The sequence below is a fragment of the Glandiceps talaboti genome, chromosome 20, assembly GCF_964340395.1.
Source record: "Glandiceps talaboti chromosome 20, keGlaTala1.1, whole genome shotgun sequence".
Taxonomy (NCBI): Eukaryota; Metazoa; Hemichordata; class Enteropneusta; family Spengelidae; genus Glandiceps; species Glandiceps talaboti.
In genome coordinates this window covers 11,592,867-11,615,977 of record NC_135568.1, presented here as the reverse complement: position 1 = coordinate 11,615,977, position 23,111 = coordinate 11,592,867, and the positions used below count along the sequence as shown (strand labels likewise).

General features: G+C 35.5%; 1 protein-coding gene across 1 annotated transcript; it reads right to left on the bottom strand.

The window, feature by feature from the left end:
* Positions 1-4,420: 4,420 nt before the first annotated feature.
* LOC144450547 (uncharacterized) lies at positions 4,421-5,020 on the bottom strand. Its single transcript, XM_078141192.1, has one exon. The coding sequence runs from the start codon at positions 5,018-5,020 to the stop codon at positions 4,421-4,423; it is 600 nt and encodes a 199-aa protein (XP_077997318.1).
* Positions 5,021-23,111: the final 18,091 nt, after the last annotated feature.

Here is a 23,111-nt window from a genome sequence, read left to right as displayed (position 1 = left end):
CAGGAGTGGTGTCTTCTTTGCCATTGTACGTTGATGATGAAATGGGTAAAATATCTTGTGATATAAATCACATGTCCAGACTACCATGTTAAGTATGACTATACATAAACAGTATATTGGTATCATAGCGATTAACACACAAGATATCAAACTGGTGTACACGTTACTCGTCATAAACGTAATCTCCATCAGTGGCAGAGAACAGATTCCTTGCAAAAGATTCGCCAGAGTAAAACTTATGAAGAAGTAGTGCTGTTCTTGCCGTAGATTCTCTCTGTGAATTATCGCCAGCAAAATGACAAAATTGATACCAAAAATGACATAGTTTAAAACGTAAGTTAAGTCTGTCAACCACAAATTGACTGACAAGTCGGAACGGGTAATAGGAAACTGATGAGAAATCGACTGGTTAGAGATGTTCATCTTCAAATCTATCATTACACCTAGCAAATGGTGATTTAACAGAGAAGGTCTCAGCTATGAATGCACTCTTCAGTACAACTGTATCTATATAAAGGTCTTTCGTTTTATTGTTGACTACCAATAATACAGTATATCTTCAAGCGAAATATATAGAAACATATTCATTAATAATCCTCGTGTGCATATATATTGACATTTTGTCAATACAATATGCTCTCTTTAATACATACAACATGGCATCAAAGCAATATACATCAACTAATCAATGATTCCCAGCCTCTCCCTCTTTTTATACAGGAAAGGGATCAATAATGATCATATTGTATTCGTTCAGTGCTTCTGGTAAAATCAGAAATTTAAACTGGTCTTTCTGTCTGCTTTGTATTTTTAAAAAAAGGTTTCTATATACAGACGAGCTAAATGAGGTATTATTCACCAACCTCGTTTTGTAAATTTATGACGTTCTATTATATTTTGTTTATCTCTACAATGAATCTTTTAAAAGTTGTTAGATTGATTGAAGTTCGCGCAAAATAAATTCTAAAATGATCTGGGGCAAACTTTATTGTAAAAAGTGAAGCAATATGACATTGTCTTTTCTTTTAACATGTTGAAAGTTGACACATTAATAAAATATATTTGATGCCATCAAAATCATATTGTTGTCAATTACTGTCAGTTTTGTCAATGTAATTATAAAACTTTGTGACAGCATATTGATTTTTATTAAGAAGAAGAATTTGTTCTTTTTATGACGTCGTTACAATACGAGGGTGAGAAACAAAAAAATATATTATGAAAACAAAACTTATTGTGCCCTTTCTTCCCGCGTTATTGCTATTTTTTAACACAACTTGATCGTTTTCTTGATCATCCTGTCTCTGAGTGTATGTGACCAGATTATTGTATTGTATAGTCTTCTTGACTTGATAGATAGTTGAAGATTTTCACCAATCACGACACAATAACATGGATAAACAAAACGTCGGAGAAGAAATGTGGTGAAGATGGGTTTATACATACAGATTGGAGAGTACTTGAAGTCACCAGCATTTGGGGACGTTAATAAATCGCGCCATCCAAACCCTGGCCGCATAGTACATAAAAGTTCGTCATGTTCAAACATCGGAGATACATAGTGATTAACTTTTTTAGTGTTGTCAATCAACGGTGATTGAGAATGTCACATAGTAATAATACATGTGTCCACAACATTCTACGTTATGTAATAAGGAACCTTTCGCTCGCTCGCTTACGACTAGAAATGTGCCTACAATATAATTATGGGACACTGTCATTGATAACGCTACATTGTCATTTTTCTACTCCTGGCTTCATACACGGAAATTACTAGAGCGCCACCAACGTTTACTATGATTGCAGTCTGCCATCAATTCAGAGAAAAAACACGAATTTTGGTGTAAAAGGTAATCTTTGTATTGTTGTAGTTTATATTTTACGAATAAGGAAAGAGTTTATTACGAGTTACGAAAATACTCCTTGCCACCAAAACTGTACCCCTACCCCCACCCCACCCCCACCCCATAGCATCAGTACCATAGAGGAGAATGTTATATCAGACCAGCAAATTGGGACTGAGTTACATTCATGGAGAGAGAGAAAAGAAAGGCACCAGATAACAAATGTACATGATCGCATTGTGGCATCTACTTTCTCATACATATCGGTTTTCAAGTTGTCACTATGCTAAAACTGTATTAGTTGCAACTTGTAACAGGAGTATCATTTTCGATCAGAAAACCTTATTATATTCATTAAAAATTATTAATATACCAATAATTAGACACAGTATATTTTAATCAGTTGTCGACATTATCCAGAAATAGATTTTATTGTGACCGCCGTTGAGGGCGCTGATTTTTGAGTGCGGACCCTAAAATGAATTGATTTCATTTATCGTGTATACATCTACAAAAAGACGTTTAGCCATAGATGATGCAATACTCTTCAGTATGTATTATATTATGCTTAAGTTATTGAACATGGCAACTTGAAAATATGTTACTTTAAATACAGAACAAAATGACAAAATATTTTCAAAAAATACGTTTCAGTTACATTTATTAAGACATTAATGATATAATTGTAGTTGATAATGTTAACACCAAATACATTCGTAAGGAATGTCCACGCACATGAATCTTATTCCAGTGGACCAGGTTGGAGAGGAAAGATGGCAACGTTAAACTGATCAAGTCACTTAAAGTGATCACTGCCAAAATTTTACCTTCATAAGGACATGTTTGATGCCTTCTCTGAATTCAGCATGTCGCAGGATATAAATTAATGGGCCGAGAGATGAAAGACTTATACAAAATGAAATCACAGATGTTAATATAGCCATTGTCCTTAGTGAATTTCTATGTATTTGCGTCATTTCCATCATGATTATTAGAGGTGACCAGCAAAAAACAATAATCAGAACTATGAAAATGAGACTAATAGTACTCTTCCTTCCCGCCTTGTAGTTGTTGAGTTGACTTTGACTATTATCATGGCCTTGTTGCCTCCGAGAACATGCCCATCGTATGTCCTGTATCTTCATAGCATTCTTCTTGGCTTGGTAGATAATGCGAAGGTTTGCTCCAACGAGGATGCAAAACCCCGGATATAAAACACCTCGGAGAAGAACCTGTGCGAAATTTGCTGTTAACATCATCCTGGGGATGCAGCAGAAGTAAGGCATCGAGGGGCTCTCCCATTTGTCATACCATCCAAATCCTGGTGACATGGTGAAGATCAGCGGCAACGTCCAAACGGCAGCTATGACCAACAGAAGTGGTGTCTTCTTTGCCATTGTACGTTGATGATGAAATGGGTAAAATATCTTGTGATACAAATCACATGTCCAGACTATCATATTAAGAAGGACGATACACGCACAGTATATTGGTATCATACAGATTAACAAACACGAAATCAAACTGGTGTACACGTTATTTGTCATATACGTAATCTCCAGCAGTGGTAAAGCACAAATTCCATTTAAAAGATTCGCCAATGTAAAACTTATGAAGAAGTAGTGCTGTTCCTGCCGTAGGTTCTCTCTGACAATTATCGCCAGCAAAATGACAAAATTGATACCAAAAATGACGTAGTTTACGATATAAGATAAGTCTGTCAACCAAAAATTAAGATTGACTGTGAAGTCAGAAAGGTCAATGGTAGAAAGTTGAGAAATGGATTGGTTTGAGATGTTCATCTTCAAATCTACCATTATATCGTAAAACGACGATTTGACAGTGCACGTCTCAAATACGAAATGTACTTCTTAGTGATACTGCATTTATATAAAGATGTTTGATAACATTGTTGAACACGAATTATATGTATATCAGAAGTATCATTTATTGAATTTTCTGCAGTACTTTCTGTTTTTTTACACACTTAGTCAAATTGAATTGGTAACCATTCAACAATATAAACGTTTTAAGACTAATTTCGTTTTCGTACCGTAGTATGGGAAAGTGATCAATTCTTATTATATTACATCAACACTGGGCAGCTGATACAATTGTAATCTAAAAACTTTTTTCTGTCTTCTTTATATTAAATATGTATTTGAATCAGATATTATTAAGCAATTTGAGTTTCGTGTTTTCGATATCTTCCAGTAAAGGAGAGTGACTATTAAATCAAAAATTAATTTACGAAATGTTATTATATTCACGTATTAATCGATTGAATTTTGCCCAAAAGAAATTCTAAAATGTTATCGGGTAAAGTTTAGTATAAAAAGTAGAACAAAGTAGAACATTATGTGTGCATTGTATCGTCGACGTCTTTCTTGAAAAATGATGACAAGTTGATGAAAAACCTGTCACCAAATACCCTATTTTGGAATTAATGTCAACTTTGTCAACGCAATTATAAAACTCAGTGACATCTTACTGATTAAGAACAGTTTGTTATCTTTATGATACCATTGTGGTCTATGTGGGAATTTGTGAGCAAAGAATTAATACGGTTGAAATCTTCACTGCCAAAATTTTATCTTCAGAAAGACGTGTTTGATGCCTTCTCTGAACTCTGCATGTCGTAGGATATACGTTAATGGGCCAAGAGATGAAAGACTTAGAGAAAATGAAATCACAGATATTAATATCGCCATTGTCTTGAGTGACTGTTCAGGTGAACCAGGAGGTTCTAGTGTCATTTCCATCATAATTATTAGAGGTGACCAGCAAAACACAATAATCAGAACTATGAAAATGAGACTAATGGTACTCTTCCTTCCCGCCTTGTAGTTGTTGAGTTGACTTTGATTATTATCATGGCCTTGTTGCCCCCGAGAACATGCCCATCGTGTGTCCTGTATCTTCATCGCATTCTTCTTGGCTTGGTATATAATTCGAAGATTTGCTCCAACGAGGGTGCTAAAACATGGATACATAAAACCTCGCAGAAGAGCTTGTACGAAACTTCCAGTAATCATTAGTCTCGGAATACACCAAAAAGAAGGTGCCGAGGGGCTGTCCAACAAGTAATTCCATCCAAATCCTGGTGTCATGGTGAAGATCAGCGGCAACGTCCAAACGGCAGCTATGATCAACAGAAGTGGTGTCTTCTTTGCCATTGTACGTTGATGATGAAATGGGTAAAATATCTTGTGATACAAATCACATGTCCAGACTACCATATTAAGAAGGACGATACACCCACAGTATATTGGTATCATACAGATTAACAAACACGAAATCAAACTGGTGTACACGTTATTTGTCATATACGTAATCTCCAGCAGTGGTAAAGCACAAATTCCATTTAAAAGATTCGCCAGTGTAAAACTTATGAAGAAGTAGTGCTGTTCCTGCCGTAGGTTCTCTCTGACAATTATCGCCAGCAAAATGACAAAATTGATACCAAAAATGACGTAGTTTACGATATAAGATAAGTCTGTCAACCAAAAATTAAGATTGACTGTGAAGTCAGAAAGGTCAACGGTAGAAAGTTGAGAAATGGATTGGTTTGAGATGTTCATCTTCAAATCTACCATTATATCGTAAAACGATGATTTGACAGTGCACGTCTCAAATACGAAATGTACTTCTTAGTGATACTGCATTTATATAAAGATGTTTCATAACATTGTTGATCACGAATTATATGTATAACAAAAGTATCATTTATTGAATTTTCTGCAGTACCTTCTTCTTTTTTAAACAGACAAATTGAATTGGTAACCATACAACAATATAAACGTTTTAAGACTAATTTCGTTTTCGTACCATAGTATAGGAAAGTGATCAATTCTTATTATATTACATTAACACTGGGCAACTGATATAATTGTAAACTAAAAACCTTTTTTCTGCCTTCTTTATATTAAATATGTATTTGAAGGATATTTCTTTTCTAGACGATTTAAATCAGATATCATTAAGCAATTTGAGTTTCGTGTTTTCGATATCTTCCAGTAAAGGGGAGTGACTATTAAATCAAAAATTAATTTACGAAATGTTATTATATTCACGTATTAATCGATTGAATTTTGCCCAAAAGAAATTCTAAAATGTTATCGGGTAAAGTTTAGTATAAAAAGTAAAACAAAGTAGAACATTATGTGTGTATTGTATCGTCTTTGTTTGAACATGCCGAAAAATGACAAGTTGATGAAAAACCAGTCACCAAATACCCTATTTTGGAATTATTGTCAACTTTGTCAACGCAATTATAAAACTCAGTGACAGCTTACTGATTAAGAACAGTTTGTTATCTTTATGATACCATTGTGGTCTATGTGGGAATTTGTGAGCAAAGAATCAATACGGTTGAAATCTTCACTGCCAAAATTTTATCTTCAGAAAGACGTGTTTGATGCCTTCTCTGAATTCAGCATGTCGTAGGATATACGTTAATGGTCCGAGAGATGAAAGACTTAGAGAAAATGAAATCACAGATATTAATATCGCCATTGTCTTGAGTGACTGTTCAGGTGAACCAGGAGGTTCTAGTGTCATTTCCATCATAATTATTAGAGGTGACCAGCAAAACACAATAATCAGAACTATGAAAATGAGACTAATAGTACTCTTCCTTCCCGCCTTGTAGTTGTTGAGTTGACTTTGATTATTATCATGGCCTTGTTGCCCCCGAGAACATGCCCATCGTGTGTCCTGTATCTTCATCGCATTCTTCTTGGCTTGGTATATAATTCGAAGATTTGCTCCAATGAGGATACTAAAACATGGATACATAAAACCTCGCAGAAGAGCTTGTATGAAACTTTCAGCAATCATTTGTCTCGGAATACACCAAAAAGAAGGTGCCGAGGGGCTGTCCAACAAGTAATTCCATCCAAATCCTGGTGACATGGTGAAGATCAGCGGCAACGTCCAAACGGCAGCTATGATCAACAGAAGTGGTGTTTTCTTTGCCATTGTACGTTGATGATGAAATGGATAAAATATCTTGTGATACAAATCACATGTCCATACTACCATGTTAAGCATGACAATACATACACAGTATAAAGGTATCATACCGATTAACAAACAATATATCAAACTGGTGTACACGTTACTCGTCATAAACGTAATCTCCATCAGTGGTAGAGAACAGATTCCTTGCAAAAGATTCGCCAGAGTAAAACTTGTGAAGAAGTAGTGCTGTTCTTGCCGTAGATTCTCTCTGAGAATTATCGCCAGCAAAATGACAAAATTGATACCAAAAATGACGTAGTTTAACATGTAAGTTACGTCTGTCAACCACAAATTGACTGACAAGTCGGAACGGGTAATAGGAAACTGAGAAATCGACTGGTTAGAGATGTTCATCTTCAAATCTATCATTACACCTAGCAAATGATGATTTAACAGAGAATGTCTCAGCTTTGAATGCACTCCCCAGTACTACTGTATCTATATAAAGGTATTTCGTTTTATTGTTGACTACGAATAATACAGTATATGTACAAGCGAAATATACAGAAACACATTCATTAATAATCTCGTGTGTGTATATATTGACATTTCGTCAATACCATTTACTTTTTCTATATACATACAACATGGTATCCACGCAATAACATAAACTTTATGATTCCCAACCTTTCCCTCCTTTTATACAGGAAAGGGATCAATATTTATCACATTGTAGTCGTTCAGTGCTTCTGGTAAAACCAGAAATTTAAACCGGTTTTGTTGTCTGCTTTGTATATTTTTTAAAAGGGCGCCTGAAAATTTTCTATACAAACGAACTAAATGAGGTAGTATTCACTGACTAGATTTTGTAAATTTATGACTTTCTGTCGTATTTTGTTTACCTCTATAATGAAGTTTTTAAAAGTTGTTAGATCGATTGAATTTCGCGCAAAATAAATTCTAAAATGATCTGGGGCAAACTTTATTGTCAAAAATGAACCAATGTGGCATTGTCCTTTCTTTTAATCTGTTGAAAGTTGACACATTAATAAAAAAAACAGTTGATGCCATCAAAACCCATCGTTGTCAATTACTGTCAGTTTTGTCAGTGCAATTAGAAAACTCGGAGACAGCATATTGATTTTAGTAAGACTGATGTGTTCTTTTATGACATCGTTACACTATTTATTATACCATCTTATATTAAATATATACCCAGAGTCAACTAGTCTTGCACCCAGGGTAAAACATTCCATTACTTCAATAGGAGGTTGATCAACAAAAATATATAAATTATTAAAACGAGACTTGTTGTGCCCTTTCTTCCCGCCTTATTGTTATTTCTAACACGACGTGATCGTTTTCTTGATTCCAGATTTTTGAATTTTCACTTTAGTCTTCTTGACTTGATAGATAGTTGAAGATTTTCACCAATCACGACACAATAACACGGATAAACAAAACGTCGGAGAAGAAATGTGGTGAAGATGGGTTTATACATACAGATTGGAGAGTACTGAAGTCACCAGCATTGGGGGACATTAATAAATCGCGCCATGGTACATAAAAGTTCGTCATGTTCAAACATAGGAGATACAAGTGTTTTCTAGTGTTGTGTCAATCAACGATGATTGAGAATGTCACATAGTAATACATGTGTCCACAACATTCCATGCTACGTGATAAAGAACCTTTCGCTCGCTCGCTTACGACTAGAAATGTGCCTACAATATAATTATTGGACACTCTCATTGGTGACGCTACTTTGTTGTTTTTCCACTCTTGGTTTCATACACACGTATATTACAAAAACGCCACCAACGTTTACTATGATTGTAGTCTGCCACCGATTGAGAGAAAAAAACACGAATTTTGGTATGAAACGTAATCTTTGTATTGTTGTAGTTTATATTTTACGACTAAGGAAAGAGTTTATTACGAGTTACGAAAATACTCCTTGCCACCAAAACTGTACCCCCATCCCCACCCCCACCCCACCCCACCCCACCCCATACCATCTGTGACATAGAGGAGAATGTTATTATACAGGAAATTGGGACTGAGTTTGATTTATGAAGACAAAGAAAAGAAAGGCACCAGATAACGAATGTACATGATCGCATTGTGGCATCTACTTTCTCATACATTTAACAGTTGAGATAGCAGTATAGGTCAAACGACAACGAGGCAAACTGTAGGTGGTCTGAGTTCAATGTCATCACATGTGAAATCAAATGATTTCGACCTGAATTTAGTTATGTACCAGACCTTTGGTATAGTCGTCTGAGACATGTCTATCATCACATTTGAATGAAAGTAACTGGGACCAGGGGCAAATACCTGATATGTAATTATGGACTGATATATGATTCTCAAAGGTCCGTCCGTGAGATGACACATGCATATATACAGAGTGTAAAACTTGGAATTTGGAAAGTGTGAAATTAAGGGAAAATGACTGTTGGTCATAAGGACCGATATGTAGCAATAACGTTTGGTCCTTACTCTATGTAGTTTATGACATTTACCTACAGCTACCCCCCCCCCCCTTCACAAAGATCAAACTATTTTTATTTTAACATGCTACATGGTGTCGTTTGCTGTAATAAAATAAGAGAGTCCAACGAATAGTTAATATCCACAATAATTTATTTTATCTATATAATCTCTGCTGTTATTCACAATACAAATACAGGTACAAAGATTGAGAAATTCAACCAATCACACGATAGCTATTGATGTGTACTACGTCACTGTAAACTGAACCAATCACACGATAACTATTGATGTGTACTACGTCACTGTAAACTGAACCAATCACACGATAACTATTGATGTGTACTACGTCACTGTAAACTAAACCAATCACACGATATCTATTGATGTGTACTACGTCACTGTAAACTTGTTATCAACAATGTTCTTACTTATCACAGTTCAATTTGACTTATAAAAAAGTACGTTGATGTAAAATAGGTATCACACGGTCAGATTAGTGTTGTAAAATCTGGACATCCATTTAAATATTTGAATATCTGGTCAATATTATCTGTAAAACGTTTCAATCTTGAGAAGTTCCAATCGTGAGCGAAATATCGGTTTCAAGTTGTTATTATGTTAAAACTGTACAAGTTGCAACTTGTTACTGGTGTATCATTTTCGATCAGAAAACCACAATATATTCACTGAAAATTATTAATATACCAATAATCAGTAGTCGACATTATCCAGAAATAGATTGTATCGTGATCGCCGTTGAAGGTGCAGATTTTTGAGTGCGGACCCTAAAATGAATTGATTTCATTTATCGTGTATACATCTACAAAAAGACGTTTACCCATAGATGATGCAATACTCTTCAGTATGTACTATATTATGCTTAAGTTATTGAACATGGCAACTTGAAAATATGTTACTTTAAATACAGAACAAAATGACAAAATATTTTCAAAAAACACGTTCCAGTTACATCTATTAAGACATTAATGACATAATTGTAGTTGATACCGTTAACACCAAATGCATTCACAAGAATATCCATGCACATGAATCTTATGCCAGTGGACCAGGTTGGAGAGGAAAGATCGCGATGTTAAACTTTTGATTGACCAGGAAATGAAAGTATCGAGAATACTACAATTACATATTGTTGTAGTAGATATGATAAAGTCACCTGAAAGGATCACTGCCAAAATTTTACCTTCATAAGGACATGTTTGATGCCTTCTCTGAACTCTGCATGTCGCAGGATATACGTTAATGGTCCGAGAGATGAAAGACTTATAGAAAATGAAATCACAGATATTAATATCGCCATTGTCCTTAGTGAATTTCTATGTATTTGCGTCATTTCCATCATAATTATTAGAGGTGACCAGCAAAACACAATAATCAGAACTATGAATACAAGACTAATAGTACTCTTCCTTCCCGCCTTGTAGTTGTTGAGTTGACTTTGACTATTATTATGGCCTTGTTGCCCCCGAGAACATGCCCATCGTGTGCCCTGTATCTTCATGGCGTTCTTCTTGGCTTGGCAGATAATTCGAAAATTTGCTCCGATGAGGATACTAAAACATGGATACATAAAAACTCGAATAAGATTTTTTACGAAATTTTTAGTAATCATCATCTTCGGAATACAACCAAAGTAAGGTAACGATGGGACTCCATCGCTGTGCTTCCATCCCAATCCTGGTGACATGGTGAAGATCAGCGGCAACGTCCAAACGGCAGCTATGATCAACAGAAGCAGCGTCTTCTTTGCCATTGTACGTTGATGATGAAATGGGTAAAATATCTTGTGATACAAATCACATGTCCAGACTACCATGTTAAGCATAACTATACATAAACAGTATAAAGGTATCATACGGATTAACACGCAAGATATCGAATTAGTGTACACGTTATTTGTCATATGAATAATTTCCATCAGTGGTAGAGCACACATTCCTTGCAAAAGATTCGCCAGTGTAAAACTTATGAAGAAGTAATGCTGTTCCTGCCGTAGGTTCTCTCTGGCAATTATCGCCAGCAAAATGACAAAATTGATACCAAAAATGATGTAGTTTAAAATGTAAGTTAAGTCTGTCAACCACAAATTGACTGTCAAGTAAGACAGGTCGATGGTAGAAAGTTGAGAAATGGATTGGTTTGAGATGTTCATCTTAAAATCTACCATTATATCGTAAAACGACGATTTGACAGTGCAGGTCTCAAATACGAAATGTACTTCTTAGTGATACTGCATTTATATAAAGATGTTTCATAACATTGCTGAACACGAATTATATGTATAACAGAAGTATCATTTATTGAGTTTTCTGCAGTACTTTCTGCTTTTTTACACAGACAAATTGAATTGGTAACAATACAACAATATAAACGTTTTAAGACTAATTTCGTTTTCGTACCGTAGTATGGGAAAGTGATCAATTCTTATTATATTACATTAACACTGGGCAGCTGATTCAATGGCAAACTAAAAACCTTTTTTCTACCTTCTTTATATTAAATATGTATTTGAAGGATATTATTAAGCAATTTGAGTTTAGTGTATTTGATTTCTTCCTATAAAGGAGAGTGACTATTAAATCAAAAATTAATTTCAGATCTAAATCAGATATTATATTATACCAGTATATTGATGGCGCAAGTCGAGAGATCTGATTGGTCTAGACACCGAACTAGCGCGTCTAAAACGAGCGATAATGCACAGTTGGCACGCGTCCAAATTTTGTTCGTCTACGAGCGTTGAGCCGTGATACTGATAGTGAACTCTTCGAATTGTCAGAGGAGGATTTTCTCTCAATGAGACAATGTTTTATGAGAAATTATGAAGGAAACTTCGAAAGCAACCCAGTCATCGCGTATTTGTTCAAATCATCGCCTACTACGTGTACTAGGCATGCACGACATCGGTCGCGGTCCCAGCCTCGGCGCGGCTGGAGTAGAAACATTGGTGACCTGGCCTGTCCTGTCATAAAAATGAAGCAAGTGAAAGAGCTTACACTGGCCGACATACCATTAATCTAAATAGAAATTTGACTGGGATCCTGTCCTAGAGTATCAGTCATCAATCCGAGAGGGAAATCCTCAAACCCGAAAATCTACTGACTTAACTTCCAGTAAAATAAATACATTGTAAATATCAACCTGTCTATCAGTGTCACTTCACCGAGTCGCGAATTCGGCCGGGAACGATCGAAGCACTCTGTATTATATAAACCACTTCAAGTTTATACCTCGAGTCAAACAGGTTGTTTATTCATCACTGTGCACTTTTAATTAGCCGATCAATGTACAGATTATCCCTAGAAACGACTAGCAGATAAAATAAATCCAGTCGCTGCACGACGTTCACGTTGAGGCCAAGATCAGCTGTCTTGAAAGCAGCGTTAGTGTTATGCAAATTAGTCACAGGGGCGCATATGAAACGAGAAAACGTTAGTTCTTATCTTGTTTCCGATATTTTCAATATACTAGTATAATATAATAGCGATAAACCACCCCCTGGGGAAGGTATACCACTCGGTTTTGACCAGTGAACTCAATATATTTCGTTCACTGGTCAAAACCTCTTGGTATACCATCCCAAGGGGGTGGTTTATTGCTTAATTATTAAGCAATTTGAGTTGCGTGTTTTCGATATCTTCCAGTAAAGGAGAGTGACTATTAAATCAAAAATTAATTTCAGAAAGTTTGCTTTATAATCTACCATTATATCGTAAAACCCTGATTTAATAGGGCAGGTCTCAAATACGAAATGAACTCCGGAGTCAGACTGCATTTATGTAAAGATGTTTCATAACATTGTTCCATCTGATGAGGTTTTTTTGAAGAGACAAACTGACAAATTGCATTGTTGACCATTCAATTATATAACTTTTTACCACTAATTTCTCTTTCCTACCTTAGTATAGAAAAGTGATCAATGCTTATCACGTTACATCAACGCTATGCATCTGATAAAATTGGAAATTTAATATTGTCTTTCTGTCTTCTTTGTATTTATGTATTTGAAGAGACGAGCTAAATCAGAAATTTGAGTTTCGTAATTTTTAATAGCTTCCGGTAATGAACACGATTAAGAATGATTTTTCGAACTTTTGCTGAAGATTCAATAAATTCATGTTACTTTATAATTAATTTGATATAAAGTTGATGGACATGAAAATAAAAATAAGGAACAGCTTTACGTTATTGATAATCTGGACGTTGAACATATAACATTGGCATCAAAAGTCTTCTAATAAGACTTCGGGTGTATGCGCCGAAGGTAGCCGAACAGACGCCGAAGAGAGATATTAACATATTGAGAATGACGAGACTTACACAGGAAATACCGGGTATCATACCGAACAAACACGGTAATAAACTGGTGTAAAAGTTACTTGTCATAAACGTAATCTGCATCAGTGGTAGAGAACAGATTCCTTGTAAAAGATTCGCCAGAGTAAAACTTATGAAGAAGTAGTGCTGTTCTTGCCGTAGATTCTCTCTGATAATTATCGCCAGGAAAATGACAAAATTGATAACAAAAAATGATGTAGTTCACGGTATAAGATACGTGTGTCAACCACAAAGTGACTGTCAAGTCAGAAAGGCTTGTGGTAGAAACCTGAAAAAGGATTGATTTGAGATGTTCAAATCTACCATTAAACTGGAATGTAAAAATTTACAAATGCAAAAAGTTTAGGCCCTAAAGTGGCCATATGGATGAGGATTTGGTATTTATTTTGGATTTTGATATATGAAACACTTTTATCATGGCTTCCTACTTGAAAAAAAATCAATGTGAAATGAAATATGTCCACTCTGTGTTTGTAACTCAATACATTCCGAAACGATTTTCAAAAATGTGTAAAAGTTTGTTATTGTACGTACAATAATAAATACTTTACACATTTACTAATCTTTTGCAGTTTATTGACCTACAAAAAAAAGAACTTGGTATATGTTGTTTCACATTGATTTCTCAAGTAGGTAGCCATGATAAAACTTTTATAGAAACCAAAATTCCAAAATACATACCCAATCCTCATCGACATGGCCACTTTAATTATGAAATGTACTCCTAAGTGATACTGCACCTAATGTGTTTCTTAACATTGTTCGATATTAATTATATCTCAGACCACCAAACAAACAACAGTTGTTTGGTGGTCTTGTTTGGTGGTCTTGTTTGGTGGGCTGAGATTATATGTATAACCGTTCGCCTACAAGTACAATGTGCAAAAGCATATCATAGCAATCTCGTGTGTTCATCGGCATGAGTTCCTTTTTCTTTTACAGACAAAATGGTTGCCAAAAACTTCATTATCTAAGACAGGAAAGTGATCAATATTTATAACATTGCATCCACGCAATGCCCCTGGTAAACTTCGAAAGTGAAAATGGCCTGTCCGTCTTCGTTGTATTGATGTATTTCAAAAAAAGGAAAGTTTATTATGTAGACGAGCTAAATCAGATATTATTCAGGAACTATTTGTGATTTCTGTCACATTTTGTTTGTCAATTTTGTCTTTTTACAATCCTTAAAAAATTCTAAGACCGATTGAATTTTTGCCTGAACAAGGTTGAGCATTATGACACATATTAATTGTATCGTGTGTATATCGCCTTTGTTTGAACATGTCGAAAAATGACGACAAGTTGATGAAAAACCAGTCACCAGATATCGTAATTGGGAATTATTGTCAACTTTGTCAACGCAATTATAAACTCAATGACAGCGTATTGACAAAGAACGGTTTGTTATTTTTTATGATACCTTTGTGATTTATGTGGGAATTCAATACAATTATTAAGAGTATCAAATCTTTGGCTTGTATCCAAGATAAATGTGAGACTGCGGTATTGGTAACGTTTAGGATTAGAATAAAACGGATTTGGTTGTCGTCTGGAAGATGATATCTCTCTGGCTACATACCACAGAGGGGTCCTCACACTCTCAGAGGGGTCCTCACACTCTCTGTAATGCAACCATCTATTTGAATACTACGTCAGTGAACTATGAATAATGCAAACCTATCATCCAATCTGTCGGACTTCATCACCTTTCCCGAACTTGCTGTCAATCCATGGCTCAGAGGTACAACTTACGTTGTCAACTACGCTATATTTGCGATTAATTTTGTCATCCTTCTTGCAATAGTGATGAAACAGAATCTACGAGAAGAACAACATTATTTCTTCACCAGTTTCACGGTAGCTAATCTCGTACAAGGCGTTGTAACTCTGCCACTGTTTTTAAGTACATTCGCATCCAGTAAAACTTACACCAATCTAGCATCGTGTTTATTTATTGGTATGACTCCAGTCTACTGCATGACTACGTCCGTTTTCAACATGTTGGCCTGGACATGTGATTTATATCACAAGATATTTTACCCATTTCATCATCAACGTACAATGGCAAACAAGACATCTCTTCTGTTGGCCATAACTATCGTTTGGACTTTGCCGCTGATCTTCACCATGTTGCCAGGATTCGGATGGAACGACTTAGTGATGTCCCCCGATGCTCCCAACTTCCAGTGCTATCCAATGCGGATGTATACTCCAAGTTTCGTCGCATTTCTTGTACGAGGTTTAATCTATCCATCTTTTTGCATGTTGATTATTTTAAACCTTCACATTATCTATCAAGCCAAGAAGAACGCGAGGAAAATACAAGTCTCTCACAGGACATGCAGTCGGCAACAGGGGGGTCAAGAAAATGGTCAGGTTATGTTGAACAACTACAAAGCGGGAAGGAAAAGCACTATAAGTCTGATTTTCATTATTCTTATTATTGTATTTTGTTGGTCACCCTTGTTAATAATGATGGAACTGACCCTTACATCCAGGGTGTCTATACAGCTTGTCGCTGTACTGATATCAATAGTGTCCATTTTTTCGAGTCTTGCATCTCTAGGTCCATTATCATACATTTTGCGTCATTCTGAGTTCAGGGACGGCATTAAGCTTGTCTTCAAGAAGTTAAGATTTTGGAAGACTGCACATTGAATTGGTGTTTTTCCATTGATAAACTTACACTAATATAAAGACGTAGGAAAGGATAGACGCTTCCCAATCCAAGCGATCTATTCTGTTTAAACCTCAATAAGTCGAAAAGGACAAAATCAAACTCCAAATACACAACACAGTATAACCGACAACAAAATTAAGTAACCTCACGAAATGAAGAGATAATACCAAAGACATAACTTGAAGAGATACGCTCAAATGTCTACACATTTTCCGCTGATTATACGAAGGTGACGAGCTCCTGACAACATCCGGGTCTTGTAGAATGCCTGCGTACAAGGAAGTACACCACAACAGATCCTGTCATGCTGAAATTGTGATATCCAAGGGCTTAGAGATACCGTTGATGTGAAGAAAATGTTGTGTTAAATTATCATTCCTTTTGTACATGTGTGCAGCATTGTAAAAATCAAGTTGTATTGTCTAAAACGAGTACATTCTTAAGTGAGCATTTGAATGTCATCAGTGAATATTGTTCCTAATCAGATTGATGAAGGCTATGATTTCATGGAAACGTAAACATTTCCACGAAATCATAGCCTTCATCAATCTGATTAAGAACAATATTGATGAAGGCTATGATTTCGTGGAAACGTAAACACTCACAATTAATGTATCCGTTTATATATACATCCATTACGATTATACACATATATGAGAAATCAAGAGGAAACACATGGGATTCTTCCCTTACTCCTCATTTTGGCATTTTGAAAAGACTCCCTCTGGTCGCAGATTCCGCGTACCAAAGACACAGAAAGTTCTAACATAAACCGTTCTTTTATTCCATCAGCAATTTCAATTTTAAATTCCAGATAGTTTAATTTTAACTTAAATTGAGTTTTTATCTGATCCTGACCCTACTGTTATGTTTTTACTTGCTGTTTAATTTTGTTACTTTTAGCCTGTGTCATTATGTCATTTCCTTTTATTATTGCGTATGTCATCTGTTTTGATCTGAGTGACGTAAATCGATGTTCAATATATACACTATGGATAGTAGTTATTTCTATTTTGTTTTGTTCTGTGCTCTTCAGTTCCGTTGTGTTGTGTTGTGTTGTGTTGTGTTGTGTTGTGTTGTGTTGTGTTGTGTTGTGTTGTGTTCCGTTGTGTTGTGTTGTGTTGTGTTGTGTTCCGTTGTGTTGTGTTGTGTTGTGTTGTGTTGTGTTGTGTTGTGTTCTATTCCATTCCACTGTATTGTATTGTATTGTATTGTATTGTATTGTATTGTATTGTATTGTATTGTATTGTATTGTATTGTATTGTATTGTATTGTATTGTATTGTATTGTATTGTATTACATTGTAATGTATTGTATTGTATTGTATTGTATTGCATTGTATATATTAACGTTATATAAGTCTACTTACTTGAATGAACATCTTTCTCTAGCATATATATATAGTTGCTATTTTTTAAAAGAGACTGTTAACACGATGTAATACATTGAATTAATGTGTATGTAATCTTGATATTTGTCTTTGCTAATAATGATATAATTAATGCCAGAATGAAGTTCCTAAACCAAGTCTCCATATATGGTGCAACCTGTCAAAATCTATTAAATGAACAACTTGTTTTATTAAAGACTGGGATAGGTTTATTGTCAACAACTTGAGGGAAGATATCGAATCTGTGTACCATTTACTAAATTGTAACCACGAGTAATTATAATTTAGATATTAACACATCTATTATCATACTTAATGTTTGTTTTGTTGTATTTCTATTGTTGGCCATTAATTATGTACATTGTATTTTCATATATAATTCTTGGGTCAAATAAAATATACCAAGCTATACTAATAAGTTTGGACAATGATCGCTGTTATACCTACCTACCTACCTACCTACCTACCTACCTAACTCACTACCTACCTACCTACCTACCTACCTAACTCACTACCTACCTACCTACCTACCTACCTACCTACCTAACTCACTACCTACCTACCTACCTACCTACCTAACTCACTACCTACCTACCTACCTAACTACCTACCTATCTAACCACGTACACAAAGATCACAGACACAGACTCACATACAGACTGTATACGGTGTCAATACCGACAAATATAACTCATTCGTGTCATGCCTTTGTCTTCGTTCAGCTGTGTGTGTGTGTGTGTGTGTGTGTGTGTGTGTGTGTGTGTGTGTGTGTGTGTGTGTGTGTGTGTGTGTGTGCGTGCGTGTTTATAATTTCATAGTTGCCTATTGGAAGTTTTCAGATGTCCCCTTTCGAAGCAGGCCTTATTATTTTTATTTCAATTGTTTTATCAAATGTATCTGTATTTTTCAAAATACAGTATAAATGGTCATTTTGTACAACTTTAAATCACTATGGTTGAGAAAAGTGAAGACCACAAAGTAGAAAGATTGATGAAAGCCATAACACGCTACAAAATTCACATTTACAATGACGTCGTTTATAAAAAAAAAAAAAAATTAATGTAACAGATGACACGTTGTCATGGAAACACGCTTCAGTTGAAGAAACTGTTAAACAACATAACCCACTTAAGAGTGACATGAATAGTTTCATTAGCAAACACCCACTTATACATTCAATATTTGTAGAGAAAACACATTGGAACTTGATTTGTCTCGACAAAACTGAGCTCAAAACGATTTTGCTAGAAAGATTTCCAGAAATCATGTCTTAGTGTTGGGAGTCGTACAGTCGAACGGTATAAGTATGGATAGTTCTAACGTTGCACTCTAGCACTCACATTCTCATACTCTCGTACGGGATCGTTCAGGTCCAAGTCGGGAATTAGTCACGACTGAGAAGAGATTTCGGCTTGCCAGAATCACCTACCCGAGTGCTTCTGGATGTTTAATTCTCACTTTAAGTATACTTCCAATACAATGGAACTTACACAACAACTAAATATAGAAAATCACGCCATAAGATCACGCCATCATAAAAGTTATTATATACTTTTCTCTAACCAATCATGTGAATTTCATGATCAGTTACATCATGTTTGCCCAGATTCGTCATCGCCAGTCTATTTCTGACCTATGGCCTAGAATGCCGAAAAGTAGAATTTATTCCCATAATTCCGAAATACGATATTTTGGATCGTAACATTAGCAAGGAATAGAAAAGATCAAGTGTGCATACATCAGAAATAATTCCTGATATGATAAATACCCGTCTGTATAGAATATCTAGAATGAAGAATAATCGTAAGCTAGAAACAAAAGTTAAATTGGTATACTGCCCGTTTCATGTTACTATCCATTGGCTGTGTTAGATACAACCATACAGAAACCAATAAGAAACTGCTCATGAATACAGTTTCTTGAAATGAATTAATGTGCCACCACTCAGACAACAAAATACAGATGTCAAAAATATTGGCGCCTGTAGCATGTCTGCGTCTAGTTGCAATACGTTAAACTGGTTTATTTAATTACACAAAATGTAGCGAGAAATTGTGATCTTGCTATCTCAATATTACATGTAGGATGTGCCATACTGTTCCTTATCTGTTTCTGGGTGGTTATATCAAACAGAGCCAATGGACGCTAACATGAAGCGGGTGGTAATTGTTCATGTTTATAAAATGTTAGAGTTGGTCTCAAAAAACATGCATACTAATATTATAGGTTGTATCAAAACGTTTTGTGTGTCAATAGATATTATGTAAAATTATGAAATATCTGTTTGTAGTAAGAATTCTCGGCAGCTGGCAAGAACTTAACTAACTGATAAAGTAATCGTCGTTTTGACAATGAAAGGTGCTACCAGCTAGAGAGTGTTCTTGCACATGCGTTAGGCCAGCGGATTTTACGAGTTGTGTAAAAATGTACTGAAGTATGAGCAACGTGAGCGTAAAAAAGAGATCTGTCTAGCCAACACCAATTATACCATACAAGTCAAGTTATTGTCTTTGAGCAAAAAGTATGGATACTATATACCCGGGTTGATCTACGTCACGGCAACCTGTGTCTACGTCACTGGTTCTGTGGTTCTACGTCACGACAACCTGTGTCTATGTCACTGGTTCTGCGGTTCTCGAAATCATAACATCCAAAATAGCTTTACTGGGTGATGCTTCCCTAATGTTCCAGGGTAGATATTTCCATTCAGGGATTGTTCTTGGCAAAAAGATTACCGATATAAATTTATTGTTGATGGAATTGGAGTTGTTCTGGACAGGTGTGTGACTGGTGTTGGAAGCATACTCGGTCGTTTGATTTGAAATTGTGTACATGCGTGTCAATCTAATCATGGCTGTGCGTTCTTCAAGTATTTACATTCCAGTTGAACGAGTATGATTTGGACGCTGGACTTCCGAATGCAGTTATTCATAACGAACCTGGCTGCTCTCTTTTGAACTTTCCAGACTTTGTCATGAGGATTCCATGTTGTGGAGCAGTGTAAGTCTGAAGCGAAGCAAAGTTTTAGCTGGTCATGAAAGTTTGTTTTAAAGTATACATTGTGTATATAACCATATGCACATTAGTTTGTTCGTTGCCAGAATTGTAATTTCTCCAAGACACGTTTTATACCTGCCCGAAATTCTGCATGTCGAAGGATATAGGATAACGGACAGAGGGAGGAGAGATTTGCACAGAACGCTACTACTGAAACCAAGTCAGCGAGTGTGTCTGCAGTTTGACCTGGTATGATAGATAATTCCATCATAACGAGTAAAGGTGACCAGCAAAACACTATGATAAGAATTATGAAGATCAAACTTATTGTACTCTTCCTGCCGGCCTTATACGTATTCAACAGGCTGTGATCTGTACTTTCTCTGCCTTGTTGTCTCCGAGTAAACGCCCATTGTAACTCGTTCACTTTTCGTACGTTCTTCTTCGCCTGGTAGATTATTCTAAGATTAACTGCAATCAAGGTCCCAAAACATGGATAAACGTAACCTCGCAGAATAAATTCAATGTATTGTCTTTTATGCATCATCCTTGGGAAACACCAGAAATCGGGAGCTGAAGGGGAAATGAGTAGCTTATTCCATCCGAATCCTGGTGGCATACACAGAAAGAGTGGGATGATCCACACCACTGCTATAATGATAAGATGGCGTGCCTTCGTTGCCATGGTACGTTGATGATGAAACGGGTAAACAATCTTGTGATACAAGTCACATGCCCAGACAAGCATATTTAGGAGAAAAGTACCCATGAAATACACTGGAGTCATACTTATCAGTAAGCATGGTATGATACTCCTGTATACAGTATGCGAAGTTAACGTTTCCATAAGTAAAGGAAATGAAATGACACCTTGAACTAGATTTGCGATCGTAAAACTGATGAAGAAGTAATGTTGTAACTCTCGCAGCTTATGTTCTCTTCCGATCGCTAGAAGGATGACAATATTGATGCAGAATATGGCGCCACTGACGATGTATGCTATGTTCATAATGAATGGGTTTACTTGTGCAGGCGAAATAGTAACATCCCTTACAACGTCAAGATCGGTCGACTGATTTGTGATGTTCATGTTGTCTCTTCGGGTTTGACATTGAATGATATTGTCGGACGAGTCAAGTATTTAATATACAATGCTGATTCAATTATTCTACCATTAAAGTTAACTTTGAAAGCGTTCAGTTGAACCAAAACGAATTTAAACTTATTAGATCAACAGCCTATTTCTATCTGACCTGAATGAATCAAGAATCCACATGGCCATTGTATGTTAATTTTCCATTTAAAAAATCTTTATCCTGAGCAAGTTTATCCAATATGACATTAAACAAATTGTCAATGAAATTCAGGGTAAAAATTGTAATTTCTTAACTTTCAATAATGTAATGTTATCAAGTGTTACTAGTAATGCATTCTTTGTTGGAGAGACTCTCCATGGCTATTTCACATTGAAGTCACTTTCATATATCTACTGTGTCGGTGCATCAAAAACTTGTTGAAAACAAGTTGAAATTAAATTACGCACAATTGAATTTGCGTCCAACACGGATGCTTCAATACATCGCACAAAGAGAATTAACGACGAAGAAAAATTAATAGATTGTGTACTATATTATATATTAATTATTAAGTGAATTATTGTTGTACTATAGATGAAAAATGTGAACGAACAAAGTATCGACACATCAATGCTTACCAGGTATGACTTAAATTCAATAAAGAATTTTGTGTGGTTCTGATTACGCTCAATTTTAGAATTGATGGGGTAAATTTAAAAAAAAAATTAAATATTTTTTTTCTGTGTGAGTGTCTATCATCATCATCATCATCATCATCATCATCATCATCATCATCATCATCATCATCATCATCGTCATCGTCATTGTCATTGTCATTGTCATTGTCATCATCGTCATCATCATCATCATCATCATCATCATCATCATCATCATCATCATCATCATCATCATCATCATCATCATCATCATCATCATCATCATATTATTATTATTATTATTATTATTATTATTATTATTATTATTATGCGTATGTTGTAGGTCGATGACCTGTTCATAGAGTTCCAATCAATGTTACATTGTGAATCAGTCCTTTTCATATTTTTCTGAGTGAAGGTATCGGAAGTAAGGATCAACAGAACAATAATAGAGAAATGGTTTTGTACTCTAATGCCTGTTCAATCTTGACTTGAAAGAGTTAATTATGGGAGCATTTACTACATTGACTGGATAATGGATTTTTTTTTTAATTTCATAACTCACAGTGATATCATAAACTGAACAAATAGTTCTTTATCATTGTAATGTCACTGATATTAATAGTTGCGTTGATAAAATTGACAGTTTCA

Bases quoted from the DNA above. Each gene is read 5' to 3' on its own strand.
- LOC144450547 (XM_078141192.1), bottom strand. From the start codon at position 5,020: ATGGCAAAGAAGACACCACTTCTGTTGATCATAGCTGCCGTTTGGACG.